Below are 14577 nucleotides of genomic sequence, written 5' to 3'. Positions count from 1 at the left end.
CTAAGTGCAGGTATTATAAGTGTGTGCTGCCACATCTGTTTTATCAACTGTATACCAGTCCCCCCACACATACACATACACAACTCTTTTGATATCTTGTCTTTCCACATAGCCCTGGCTGTCATGGAACTTACTGGCCTCAATTCACAGAGATCTGTCTGCCTCTCTCCCTCCTGGGTCCCAGGATTAAAGGCATGGTCAACCATGCCCAGCCCCGTTTTCCTTTCTTAAATGAGACTCCCACTTCCGGTACACAGGAAGGGCCCTGCACACTAGGAGAACCCAATGAACACAGTGACGCCTGCTGATTCCCAAGCTACTGTTTTTGATGGACAGGGAAGCCTGGACAATTGGGTGGCTTGCTCATGTCACAGAATCAACAACCAATGACATAAGAGCCAGAATTACAGATAGTTCATCTCCAAGGAACCTTGGGAGGGGACACAGCTGAGCACCCCACAGCACCCAGAGGTGCATTCCCTGAGAATGCCAACCACCCATAACAGCAGCCCTGCCTCCAAGACCCAACACTGGGAACTCCAGGAACCCCACTCCTGTTTCCAACATCCTGGTACCACCACCTCCAAGAGGTCAACATAGCGGGAATGTCTGCCTCACAGTCCCACTGCACAGCTCAGGAAGCATGGAAGAAGCCACCCAGACAAGGCTGGGGCAGCGTAGCCACACACCAGGCAAGGAAGCTCAGACCAGAGCTGCCCCAGAAACGAGTATCACTGCACGGAGAGGAGGCTGCCCTCACACTGACAGGCCACTGAAGAAGCTGCTATGTCTCCTACTCTCCATCCAAGGAGCCTTGAAAGGCCAAGTCCATGTCCATAGCTAATCAACTGTGCCACAGCCATAAGCCAATCAGCAAATGACATTCTTGACCAAAATGATTAGCTCAAAATGGCCACATGACTTAACGGCACCCAATAGAGTGCGGCTCCCGACTTCCTAAGAGTCGATCACCTGATTTCAGTCTGTGGCCAGAGCTGACTAGGCCTAGCTTGCCAAGATAGTAGTTCTCAATCTATGGGTCGTGACCCCTGGGGTTGTTGAACGACTTTTTCACAGGGGTCACCTAATACTTACATTATAGTTTCTAACAGTAGCAAAATTACAGTTAGGAAGTAGCAACAAAAATAATTTTATGGTTGGGGGGTCACCCCAACATGAGGAACTGTATCAGAGGGTCACAGCATTAGGAGGGTTAAGAACCACTGCTTTAAGGAATTCTCCAGGCCCAAGTACTGCTGGAGGCTGAATACAGAGGGAGCACGAAAAACATGGTCCAGAGCACTGGTGTTACCCACATCTAGCCTGGCCAGAAGGTGAGTTTATAGTTTCAAGAGCCTAAAATGGACTTATATTTTTGCTTAAGTGAGTTCAAGTTGAGTTATCTACTAGTCACCAACCCAGCTAGAGCTTCTGAGACCCAAACATGAGATGAGTTTAGCTTGTGTCAAAAACCCAAGAGCAAGGCTGGAAACACGGCTCCAAGGTTAAGAGCATCTACTGCTCTTCCCGAGGACTTGGGTTTGATTCCCAGCGCCCACACGGTGGCTCACAACTGTTTTGTGACTGCAATTCCAGGGGGATCTGGCCCCTGCTGCTAATTTCAGATGGCAGTGCATACCTGTGGTACACAGACATACAAGTTGAAACACCCTACACATAAAATAAAAATAAGGAAAATAAAGATTAAAAAAAAAAAAAGCACTGCGTTGGCTTTTTTGCTTTTGGCTAAAAGTTGCTTTTTTGCAGTTGGCTGCGTGCTTTCCTAACACGCCAGAAGCACCAGGTGCATCACGGTGGTGACCATGAGCAGGAAGTGGAAACAGAAGGTTGAGGCGTTCCAGGTCCGGATGATCCTCAACTACATAGTGAACAGCCTGGGCTTGTGGATCTCAAAACGCAAAAGCAGAATAACTGGGTGGAGGGTAGGGTTAGCAGAAAGGGCGGGAGGCTCGCTGAGTAAATTACAATCCCCAGGATCCACATAACGGTGGGATGGGCATGGTGGCCCAGAAGGCTAAGGATCGCTGGAGCAAGCTGGCTGGCTAAACCATACAGTGAGTAAGACAGAGGGCAACTGAGGAAGACTCCCAGCGTCAACCTTGGCTTTCTGCATGAATGCACATGCACGCCTGAACATACGTGCGCCCACGTTAATGTAAGCAGGCATACACGTGCAAATGAAACAAAATGGTGGGACTGGGGATCCCAGTGGGTCTGTAAAGGGTCTACACTAGGAGGACATGAGTTGGAATCCCAAAACCCACATAAAAAGCCAGGTGTGGCACGGGAGCCTGCCCAGGAGCCCAGCTCAGGTTCAGTGAGAGACACTGTCTCAAAAAATAAAGATGGAGGCTCACCAAGGTGGAACACACCTTTAAAGCCAGCATTTGGGAAATGGAGGCAGAGGTATCTCTATGAGTTTGAGGCCAACCTGATCTACATATTACAGCCAATGCTATGTAGAGACCCTGTCTTAAAATTAACTAGCTCGGGGAGGGAGGGCACACTTGCTTTTAGTCCCAGCAGGCAAGACAGGTAGATCTCTGGATCTCTGAGAGTTCAAGGCCAGACTGGTCTACAGAGAAAGTTCTAGGACAGCCAGGCGTACACAGAGAAAAACCTGTTTTGGAATTAAGTAAGTAAAGATGGAGAGCAATAGGGAAAGATGAGCTATGAGGACCTCAGGGCTAAACACACACACACACACACACACACACACACACACGCATGCATACCTGCATACACAAGTGCACACCAGCATACAGCTAAGTGACTATCTTGACACCCTCTCAAAGGTCTACCTGCCCCTCCAACTCTGGTTCCAGACACCCTCTCCATAAACACAGACCGCAGATCCACATGCAGCACTGGATGGAATTTTATTTTAAAGTCAAAGGCACAGCCTAGAGGGGCTGGGGCAGTGACTGTGGATGCCGGGCCCAGAACCCCAAGGCTCCACCTGCAGCTAGAAGCAGCTGTGCCCATGAGGAATGGGTGAGTGAGAAAGGGGCTCCCCTGGGAGAGCACCCGCCTCCTTCCTCAGCCCCACTAGGGGAGAAGCCGGTGACATAAAAGTGATGTATCTCAGAAATGCTCCAGAGGTCCCCCAGGGTCTCTCTCTCATTCCCAACACAGGTCTTTGGTGGACATCATTGCACGCGGTCCATAAAGTGACATTGATGGGTGTCCCCTCCGAGGGGCAAAGTCCCAGGGAAGCACAGGATAGGGGCTCCTGATTTCTTCGCCATGGCAACTGCGTACTTAGGGACAGGATAGGATGCCCTTTCTTGGCAGAGTTGCCCCTGGAAGGGGCCTTCTCTCTCCTGGTGAGGCAGCATCCAGAGTGGGGGGGGGGGGGAGCCCCAAGCCCCACTTTGCTCACAACAGTTGCTTCCCTGTGTCCCCAACTCTTATCTGGTAAGACATTTTTTAAAAAATCTCTGCTTATAAAAATACTTCTGCTCTGTCTGGAAGTGGGTGTGGAGGGGAGGGCAATTCCTGGGTCTCAGAGTGGGAGCCGCTGGCAAAAGTCTGGTGGCAGCACCAGGCTCCCGGGTCAGAGCTCCTAAAGGGAAGGGGGTCACAGTGGCGGGAGCTAGGAAGGGGACAAGGGGCCATTGGCTCGGCGAGTTGTCCCCTTGGCGGCAGAGGCTGGTAGACGACCGGGGGAGGCAGGCACTGGGGAGCCGCGGCGGGAGGCGGCCGCGCTTCGGAGCTTCTGCTTGCGCCTCTTGGCCAGAGGCGCATTCTCCACACTCTTCAGAAAGAAGCCCTCGCGCTTGCCTCGGTTGAACGCCTGGGAAAGGAGAGAATGAATATCCCCATCTTGCCTGAGTTGGGTTTGCTAATCTTCGCCTTGGCGTGCATCCCACAGTGCCCAGATCTACAAGCCCCAGGCCTCCAGCCCCCCAGAGGTCAGGACTCCCTAACCCATCAAAGGCGGGCTCTGCCCACCAGCGGCTCGCCCCTTACCATGAAAGTGGCATTGAGCCCGGAGCGCACCGCTGGCCCAGAGGACTCCAGCACATCCGGCGTGCGGAGCGGGGGCGAGGAGCGCGCGCTGCCGTCCTGAAGCCACGAGCTGCTACGCAGCCCCTCCAGCTTCAGCCGTTTGGCGGGGTCCACTGTCAGGAGTCCTGGTGGTAAGGCAGGGGCATGCTGGGAAGGGAGTCTCATTCCACCTGCCCCTGATCCGGGGATTGTCCTGCCTCACATACATAACCTCATGACCTTCCCTCCCTAACCATGCCCCGCGTCCGCCAGCTCCGCACCTCGGACCAGCTCCTTGGCTTCCTCCGACACACCTTGCCAGGCTTCCCCGTCCAGTGAGAAGCGCCCTTCACGGATCTTGCACATGATCTCAGCTGCCTGGCTCTGTCCGCCCTGGCCGGAGGCCCCTTGGAAGGGAACCTGGCCAGACAGCATCATGTACTAGGAGGAGATAAAGGAGCGAGACCAGTCCAGGCTGCAAGGGAGAAGGCTGCATCCTCACCCCCACACACAGCACCGCCACCGTGTCCACTACCCAAAAGTGCTGGAGCCTCAATCCCAGCATCGCAGAGACCCTGCTTTGCAGCCTGGCCTCAAAGACAGTCTACTCCACCTAACAGACCTGGTCCCCTGCCTCAGGCTGACCATCAGAAAAATTAACTCCAGCTGCCCTGAGAACCTTACCAGAATGACACCCAGACTCCAAAGATCGCAGGACTCGTCGTAGCCCTGTTGTGCCAGCAGCTCGGGTGCAGCGTACTGCAGGGTGAAGCAAGGTGTCTGCATGGGTCCCGCGGGGCTCTGAGGCCGCAGTCTCGCGAACCCGAAGTCGATGATCTTCACCGGGGCCCCGGGAGTGTCGTCTGCGTACAGGATGTTCTACCGCAGGGAGGCGGGCGAAAGTCAGGGGCAGGGCCCAGCACAGGTGCCAGGCAGTCCTGCTCCACAGCCCAGGTCCGGCACCCACCTCGGGTTTCAGGTCGCGGTGCACCACGCCCGCCTCCTCGTGCATGAAGCTCACTGCCGACACCAAGCTCCGAAGGATCTGGCTGGCCTCAGACTCACTGAAGAGCCGCTTCTTGCGGATGTGCTCCAGCAGCTCCCCGCCCCGCAGCAACTCCAGGACCAGGTAAGTGTGTAACTGCGGAGGCGAGGCGGGTCACTACCACTGCCTGCCCACCCAGCTATCTCCGGAGCCCCATATTCCTTGACTCCCCCACACACACCCTAAACAAACAGCTTCTCAGGACCTCATTCTTTATCCACGTTTAACCACACCCATCCCATAAGCCCCACTTCGTGAGCTCCTCACATTTCCTTCCCGCTCCAGCCTCAGCAGTGTCCCGCAGTCCTCAGGCCCTATGCCCCTCAGTCCCACCTCTGGGGTCTCTCTTCTCTACCATCCCCCACTCCACAGGCTGTCCCTAACAAGCGCTGGTCACCTGGTCATGAAGCACCTCATGCAGGTTCACCACGTTGGGGTGTGACTGGCACAGGCGAAGGGCAGCCACCTCTCGCTGCGTGTTCTCCTCCAGCCTGGAGACGAGGTAGGAGGGGTTACAGCGGCCTGCTGGGCCCTTATCCCTAGCCCTCCCTGGACGGCTCTGCTCACAGCCGGCCTCCCACCTGCGGCTGAGGATCTTGACAGCAAATTCCTGGCCGCTCTGGCGCTGGCGACATCTCCGACACACAGAGAAGCTGCCCTGCCCCAGCGCTGGCTCGCGAAGGTCCAGCTCATACTGCTGGAAGAAAGGCGAGTCCTGGAGGTAAAGGGGGCCATTAGATCCTTACACTTGGTATGAGTGGCCCTGTCATGGCCGTCAGCCTGCCTACACCCAAATCATACCGCCAGCAAACGGTGGAACCAGGCAGAGGACTCCAACAAAGCCAATACTGCCTCCACCCGAGGCCAGCCCACCTGCATCATGGCGCTCCTGGCAACTGCCGCCCTGCCGGGCCTGCATCCAGCACCAGACGCCTCCAGCACGTCAGCCATCACTGCGTTGTTATGGTCAAAGAGGATGGATGGAGCCACGAAGGAGTATCCCTGCAAAGATGAGCGTGGGCGTGGTGGGCGTGGCTGCCCGCGGGCGGGGCTGCCGTGCAGGGTAGTGCTGAGGGCTGAGTTCAGCCACAGAGGGGCAGGGAGGGGCATTCTTACATCTGGGCGCACACAGCCTGTGTGGACTCATTTTTTAAAAAGTGATTTATTTATTATTATATGTATAAGTACACTATAGCTGTCTTCAGACACCAGAAGAGGGCGTCAAATCCCGATGGTTGTGAGCTACCATGTGGTTGCTGAGATTTGAACTCATGACCTTCAGAAGAGCAGTCAGTGTTTTTAACCACTGAGCCATCTCTCCAGCCCTGTGTGGACACATTTAATTCTACCGTGTTTATGATCACTTGGGATCATGTCTACCCTCCTAGTGCGAGATACCCACACTTCTCTTATCACAGGGACAGGCTTCTACTCCCAAAGTACCTAGCACAGACTAGTGGCTCAGGGTGGTACACAAGGGCTGCACCTGCTGTCATACACACTTAGCTTAAGATAATTCATCTGCTAAGGAGGGGAAAAACAACTCTACCCTTTCAAGCCAGATGCGGGCCTCCTCTGTGAGGGGACGGGATACCAAAGAAAGGCAAAGAGAATCCAGTCTTCGCCTTTCATACAGACTCACATCCTAGCATTTTCAAAGTTCTGTTGTTACGGTTTTGTTCTAGTTGTTGTTGTTTGGGTTTGTTAATTTGTATTGTGGGCAGGGTCTTACTGTGTAGACCAGGCTGGTCTGAATTCACAGAGATCCCACTGGCTGTGCCTCCTGAGTGCTGAGATTAAAGACCAGTGCCACCACAGTCTTAGTTTTGTTTTGAGACAGGTCATGTTATGTAGCCTTGGTTGGCCTGGTAGTCACTATATAGCCCACGCTGACCTCAAACTCACATCCGTCCTCCTGCCTCCCAGTGCTGGGATTACAGGTGTGCATCACCATGTGGCACAATTGGTTTCTTTAAACCAGACTCCATGTGGGTAGTACTTTCTCCTGTTAAGGTCACTGGTTCATTCCCAGTGCCCAGACCACATTATGCGGGCTCGATGGAGTCTCACTCTGCACCTCAGCCCTCTGGGATGACCAGTGTAATACCATCATAACTGGCTGGATCTATCAGAGTCAATATTGTTCAGTTTTTATTTAATATGTTTAAACTATGTCCTACAGGCTGGACTGAGCCCTAGGCCTGAGAGACACAGGGATTGAGCCCAATCCTTAGGGACTTCCAGACCAGTCTTGTCAAACTGGTCTCAAGGGCGGAGTACAGGAAAGGAAACCCCAGGGAGCCAGTGGTTTGACCCAATGCAGAGCTTGTCAATTGACTGCTCTGGGGCAGGCAAAATAGAGGTGTGCCCGGGAGCCTCGAGAACGTGCATTGGTACTGTGTAGACATCAGGTAGGGGAATGGTAAGCCCCTGTCACAGGACCACATCACCCCAGGCCCTAGATGGCTAAGGCAAGCCTGGTCACTCAGACCTGAGTTTCTACACACTGTGCTGGGCTGTGTACAACCATAGCACCTCACCCACTTAGCAATTTTGAAAATTAATAATTTTTGAGGCGGAGTCTCATATATCCCAGGCTGGCCGCAAAACTCCATATGTAGCTAAGGATGACCCTGAACTCCTGATCCTCTTGCTTCTGCTTCCTGAGTGCTGGGATTACAGGAGGCAACAACGACCCGGCTTATGCAGTGCTGGGACTAAACCCAAGCTTCACATGCGCAGAGCAAGGTCTTTGCCAAGTGACTTACATCCTCTGCCCTTAATAATGTAAAGCAATATTTTTCAGTTTATTTATTCTATATGTGTGGGTGTTTTGCCCGCATGCATGTCTATTCACCACATTGGTGCAGTGCCCTGTGAGGCCAGAAGAGGGCGTCAGATCCCCTAGAACTAGCATTGCAGATGGTTGTGGGTGCTGGGACTTGAACTCCTGTCACCTGCAAGAGCAGCCAGTGCTCTTAACTATTGAGTAATCTCTGTAAACCCTAAAACAATATTTTTGGATAACCCAAAACATAATCCACACATCAAATGAGGTACAAGAAGAAAGGAAGAGTGGCCCCTTGTTCTGGAAAGTCTCAATGAAGCAGTATTCAGCAAAACCAGAACGGGGAAGTGGGAAGGGGTGGGTGGGAGGACAGGGGGAGAGAAGGGGGCTTACGGGACTCTTTGGGAGTGGGGAAATCATTTGAAATGTAAATAAAAAATATATCGAATAAAAAAAATATTTTTGGATAACACGGAAATGATGGAATGGAAAGGAAATGAAAAGCCAGGCCTGGAGGCACTGACCTGGACTTGAGCTACTTGGGAGACTGAAGCAATAAGGTACAAAGTTCAAAGCCAGCCTAAACAACTAACTCATCAAAACCATGTCTCAAAATAAAAGAGGGGCTAGTGGCATGACTCAGTGGTGGAGTGCCCCCCAGCACAGGTAAGGCCTTATGTTTAATTCCCAGTATACAAAGAGGATCAGGAGCTGGAGAGATGGCTCAGCAGTCAAGAGCTCCGGCTGCTCTTCCAGAGGACCTGGGTTTGATTCCCAGCACCCACATGGTGGCTCACAACCACCTGCAATGCAGTCCCAAGGGATCTGATGCCCTCTTCTGGCCTTGAGCCCCAGGCATGCTCAGGGGTACAGGAACACACAAGCAGACAAAATCCCTATGTGCATAATAAGTAAGTAAATCATAAATGAATAAAACTTTGAAAAGGGTGAGCAGATGTTAGCATAAAATACAAAGCCATCAAACACAGCTATGGTGATTCTGCAACTGACAACATCAGGCAGTCTGGGGAGAAGTGTCCTCAGAGGAACCCAGGGTCTTTGCCAGCAGGACTGAAGCAGGCATGAGTGTCTGGCATCTCCTCCATCTGGGGTCTTGTGGGTTCCCACTCACCTGAAAGATGCGAGGGTCCCCGGGTGGAGGGCTGCCAGCAGGCGAGTAGACAGGCTCCAGCCGAGTGAACTCCTCTGCAAAATTCCCCACGTCCAGCTCTGAGCGGATCTGGGGCCGGAATGGGGCTGGGATCTTTCTGGCAGCCAGAGCTACCCAATCCAGACCCTAAGGAGGAAGGTCAAGGGTGAAAAATGAGAGCAAACTGATCCACTCTGCTCCCTCTGCGGGAAGATGGAGTGGATCCTTTCAGGCTGTGCCTAACCTTGAATGACTACTTTATAAAGACACAGCCTTTTGTGAGCTACTCCATTTTGAATCTAATTGCTGAGGAAGAATGAGTGTTACATCTCCTTTATACAAGTAAACAACTGCTGTCTGCCAGCACAGCCAGAGGCACAAGCTGATAAATATTTGTATCTAATAAATAAGGATGCCTGGAAATGTAGCAAGCCCTGAGCTGAGGGCAAAGCTCTGGTGGTAACGTGTCTGCCTCCCTAGATGTGCACAGGATCCTGGTCTGACCCTCAGAATGAATAAACTGAGCATGCCTATAATCCTACAACTGGGGAGGTAGAGGCAGGAAATCAGAAACACAAGGCGTCCTCAGCTACATAGGGAGTTTGAGACCCCGGTGGGATGTCAGAAGAATCAGACACTTGAGCATATCACATCTAAAGGAAATCCTTCCCCTGGGACTGTGAAAAGAAGGATCCCAAGACCTGCTGACTAGTCACTGGGTCACAGGTGACTACCTCACCCAGGAAAGTTGCCACAGCAGAGACCTCCTGCCTCTCGCCCAAGCTCCCACATAGCTTCTTCTTCAGTGGCATTCAGCCCACTTCAGACTGGGCCTGGAAACAGCCTGTGGCCTGGCTCTGCGTCTGCTCAGTGTCTTCAGGACAACCTCAGCAGGGAAGCCTCTTTAACCCTTTCTTAGCCATTCTGCAACCTAAGTATAATTACCATGCGGCACTTGGACCAGTGACTGAGAACTGATACTCTGTGACAAGGAGACTAAAGGGGTAGGTGAGACTCCCTGGATAGGGGCACTCAACCCCAAGCCTGACAGCCCGAGCTTGCTCCCTAGAACACACACAGTGGAAGGAAAAAGCCAATTCCTACAAGTTGTCCTCCTTTCTGGGAATGAGCACCTTCCGTTTACATGTTTAAGCTAATGTGACAGGACCGACTAAGCTTCTGCCAGCATCCATCTCCCTGTCCTTTTAGCACCATAATTCCAATACAGCCAAGATGCATCATCTTACAAATACTTCCTTATAGCTGGTTGTGCCCAGTAGCTTGCAAGGAAATACTGTCAGGTGGAGCCTAGGGAGGCACTTTGAAGGGAAGGTGAGAAACTTAAAAACCCTGCCCTTCCTCCTCCTGCTTCTGGCCTGGAAAGCAGTCTACATAGTCATCCCTTTGGAGCCAAAAAGCAACCCTAGAAATGGATGTCATGTCTAAATATGGAAGAATGAGAAGGGGGAGGGAGGAAGAGAGAGAGAGAGAGAGAGAGAGAGAGAGAGAGAGAGAGAGAGAATGAATATGAGAATGAGCTTGGATTCTCAAAGAGCTTGGATTCTCAAAGACAATGTGGTCTGGATTTCTTCTCCTCACCACACCCCATTGCATGTGTACATATATATGCATGTGTGTTTGTATGTATGCAATGTCAGGTAAGTGTATATGTGCAGTAGTCTCCAAAGATCTTGTTCAAAGAAAGGGCAGAATGGAGAGGACACCAGTTCCAAGTGGCAAGCCTCAAAGACCTTGGGGCTTCTGCAGGATAACAGGTGAGCACTCTCCCAGCATACAGTCTGAGATTGGGGGTGTTCCAGAAATGCCCTGAAGGAAGTGGACCCTGGTCAGCTCCATTCTGGGTTCTAGTCCTGCCCATGCCTCCACCTGGGGCCATGCTGGCCTGGGAGAGGAAGACTCTGGTCTGAGAGCAACCCTGGAGGCTAGGATCCCAGCACAGAGGCAGGAGGGATCCTGGGCCTGGCCACAGGAGATATCCACAAATGGATGCTCCTGTTGCCATGTCACATAGGTGACAAATCGGATGCCTACATATAGACAGGAGAAGACAACAGCTAGGAACACCCACGCAGTGAGGTCAAATGGGAAGGCTCCGAGCCAGTTCGCGCATTCCCAGGGAGAGTGTCCTGAGGACAGTGGAGTCTGCGCATTCTGCCCTTTGATCTCTTATTGTGTATAACGTTAGAAAAGATGGAGTGCATTAGTGTTCCCCATGCTGCAGCCCGGCATTCAGAGGTGAAGGTCTATGAAGTCATAGCTTAAAGCCTCACCTGGAAAAAGGGGTGACTCTTGACTTCCTGTGCACCCTGGGGACCTGCGCCCAACCTCTTCTTAGGGTCCTTGCACAGCAGCCGCTGTAGCAGGTCCTGTGCCACAGGCCCAATCCGGAGGGGGAAGGGAGGGGAGCACTTCAAGATCCGTCTGGGAGGATGGGTGGGGTGTCAGGGGCAGCAAGCCCTCTCCCCACCCAGCCCAGGCAGGCCGTATAGCCCTCAGCTACCCTCCATGACCTGTACAACTTACCGAGACACCTCGGCCTGAGTGTTCTTCTCGCCCTCCAGTGTGAAGGGTGAGGCCCCTGTCAGCAGCTCGAAGAGCAGGATACCCAGGCTCCACCAGTCCACAGCCTAGGGGGCGGGGCCAGAGTGAGGGCCTTGCGCACTAGCCCCGCCCCTGCCACCTTCACCCTGACCACCTACCTTGCCATGGCCAGCCTTGCTTCGGATGATTTCGGGTGCCATGTACTCTATTGTGCCACAGAAGGAGAAGGTCCGCTCTTTCTGCGAAGCCAAGAGGACCCGTTTGGATACCTTAGCGTCATCCCTACCCCAAGGGCCCTAAAGGCTTAGAGCAGAACTTGCTCAGCTTTAGAACATGCTGGGAAAACACTGTGCCCTTGCAGCCCCTCTGATATGGAGGCAGCAGGTCAAGGCCTGGCTGGAAGCGTGGCTGCCGCGGGAGGACCTCCCCAGCCACTCACCTCCTCCGTCAGGAACTCCTTGCTCAGCCCAAAGTCTGTGAGGACAATGTGACCTTCCGAGTCGAGTAAGACGTTCTCCAGCTTCAGGTCCCGGTAGATGATGCCCAGCTGGTAAGGGCAGACAGGACATTGAGTGCGGCCCCAATAGACACCCTACACAGCCACAGCCCTGCAGGTCCCCACTGAGGATAAAGAGGTGCCCTGAAGAAGTTCTGCTCTGCAGGGTGAACTCCAGGGCAGGATGAGGCCGGGGCAGAGCTAGTTATTAAATAAGAAAAGCCACTGGACCCAGGCAGGCAAGCTCGTCCCCGTCATCCCAGTGCACAGGTGGCTTCAGCAGCCAGCCAGGGCCAGTCAGCGATTACCAGGAGAGCGGGGTCTCAGAGTGAGACCCCAAACTAAACAACAAACAAACAGAGAAGAAAAGGAATAGAGAAAAGAGAAGAAAGAAAGGGCTGGGGCTGGGTGGAACTGGTTAGTAGAGAGTCTAGCATGGGCCCTGGGTTGGGTCCCCAGCTCCCCATGACACTAGATGTACCAGACAAGCTTGAGATCTCTGTTTCAAAGGGGCGGGGTGCTGCAGGATCAGAAGTTCAAGGTCATTCTGAACTAAACCGAGATCTCAAGGCCAGCTTGGGCTACATGAAACGCTAAGGGAAAGCGTTAAAGTAGAGGACCATGGAGAGGGCTCAGCAGACAGTGCTGGTGATCTGAGATTGAGCTCAGGACCCACGCAAAGGTGGAAGGAGATGGTTACTGTTACAGAATCTGACCTGCGTATGTACTCCGGCACATATGCACCTACGCACGCCACACATACACAAAATAAAAACTAATAAGAAGGGAATCAAGAAGGGCCACCGAAGGGACCCTGCTCTGAGAAGTCCTGTGCACAGGCCCCAAGGCCTCCAAGAGTGTGGACAAAAAGCCCCATTTCAGAGGCCTTGGGGCCTGAGGTCTGAGGTTACCACTTAAGGAAGTTCAATGAAGGTTAGCCTAAGTTCCTGCTGGAGGAAAGCCCCTTCTGGAAGGTTCTGGAGCAGAAGACCCTTCCAGGTAGCACTGTTTCAAGCAGTTCTTGCAAGGTCCCAGCCCAAGCCACCCCTGAAACAGGAAGCCCCTCACTGCGTCCCGGAAAGAGCAGCCAAAAGCCAGGGACCCCTCTCCTACCTTGTGCAGGTGTTCCAAGGCCAGCACAATCTCTCCCCCGTACACCCGCACTTCAGCCTCCTTGAAGTACTGGCGCTGGTAGAGGTGAGTGAACATCTCCCCACCACTCACGTAGTCTGGGGGTGCAGGAGAAGTTGAGATGTTTCCCTACAAGGCAGCCTAATCTACCTCCCGTCCCCTTCCAAAGCTGAGATATGACAGGCCCTCACCCAGGATGAGGTGCAGCTTGGCATCCGTCTGGAAGGCGTAGTGCAGTGTGACCAGGAAGGGTGCCTGGCGCACCAGCTCCAGCACGGAGCGTTCGGTGCGGGTATGCTCCTGCGTCTTGGCGCGCTGCACCAACGCCGCCTTGCGTAGCACCTTCATGGCATAGAGCTTGCCCGCATCGTGCCCACCCGCCTTCCGCACCAGGAACACCTTCCCGTAGGCTGTGGGAGCAGCAAGCAAGCGGTTGGAAGGTGGGCTGTAAGTGAGAGGGCGGTGCAGGCTGGTAGGAAGAGGGGTGCAAAAGGCTGACAGAGCCTTCTAAGGAAAAGGTGAGCCCTCCCTGGAGGGTGCTGGGTTAAAGCCTGAGAAGCAATGTGCAGTGCAAACTAGCCTGGGGAGCTTGCAACTCCAGAAGGCCTGCGGGGCGGGGAGGGGGCGGGGCACGTGCAAACCTGGGATGATCAAGAGAGCTGAGAAAAGATGAAACCGCTGGCACCGGAGGCAGAGGCGCGCTCCCAGACAGCGGAGGGATTTGCAAACCAGGACTGGGGGATTTGCAAATCACAAGAGTGGGACTCGCAAGGGAAGAAAGGGGGCGGAGAAGCTATGCAAAGTTCTTGGGAGGGGGTTAAAACCCCAAAGAGACTAGGAAATTGCGGCAGGGGGCATGCACGCACAGGACTTTGCAGAAATGAGTCCTGTCAACGTGGACGCCCTGCAAAGTGGGCACGGAACCCTAGTACGGTAGGGCGGGGCGGGCAAGGGGAGCTATGCCGGGAAAGGGTGGGGGGACCTCCCTAGCAACCAGGCCCAGGCCCAGGTCCAGGCGAGTGGGCGGGCAGAAGGCCCAAAGCACCATGCCAGGTCACTAGTCCAGTGAACGTGGTTTCTCACCTCCCGTGCCCAGCACCTTGAGCAGCGCGAAGTTCTCCACGCTCACCTTCTCCTCATGCCCGGTCAGGTTGGCTGCGGGCACAGGGGGGGGCAAATGAGCCCAGCGGGTCGCTGACTCTTGCCACCCGTACAGGGCAGACGCCCCGGGATCCGGCACCCACCTTCGGTGATCTGCAGCTCCACGGCGCAGCCCTCGTCCTCATCCTCGTCTCCCATGGCGGGCGGGTCGCTGGGGCCCGCGCGGCTGGGGCTCCGGGCGGCGCCGGTTACATGGCGGCTCCGGCCGGGGCGGGTGCTTCCTGGTGCCGCCT

At 53.9% G+C, this 14577-nt stretch overlaps 1 protein-coding gene across 4 annotated transcripts; it reads right to left on the bottom strand.

Moving 5' to 3' along the window:
- Positions 1-2881: 2881 nt before the first annotated feature.
- On the bottom strand, positions 2882-14577 carry Rps6ka4 (ribosomal protein S6 kinase A4). Of its 4 annotated transcripts, none has more exons than XM_052191336.1 (17): positions 14428-14577; positions 14267-14338; positions 13375-13593; positions 13166-13281; positions 11996-12103; positions 11715-11795; positions 11539-11642; positions 11286-11436; positions 8977-9141; positions 5930-6058; positions 5638-5771; positions 5454-5547; positions 4979-5152; positions 4696-4890; positions 4293-4452; positions 3994-4157; positions 2882-3817 (listed from the first exon to the last, which is right to left on the bottom strand). In XM_052191336.1, the coding sequence occupies exons 1-17, from the start codon at positions 14480-14482 to the stop codon at positions 3617-3619; spliced, it is 2322 nt and encodes a 773-aa protein (XP_052047296.1). In that variant the 5' UTR covers positions 14483-14577; the 3' UTR covers positions 2882-3616. The 4 variants fall into 4 exon arrangements, with proteins under 4 accessions (XP_052047296.1, XP_052047312.1, XP_052047321.1 ...); XM_052191352.1 differs by having other exon boundaries at positions 14313-14338; positions 14428-14496; XM_052191361.1 differs by lacking the exon at positions 13375-13593.

The sequence above is a fragment of the Apodemus sylvaticus genome, chromosome 1 (assembly GCF_947179515.1).
Source record: "Apodemus sylvaticus chromosome 1, mApoSyl1.1, whole genome shotgun sequence".
NCBI lineage: Eukaryota > Metazoa > Chordata > Mammalia > Rodentia > Muridae > Apodemus > Apodemus sylvaticus.
The sequence above is the reverse complement of the archived record's forward strand: the minus strand, read 5'-3'. Positions and strand labels throughout refer to the sequence as shown.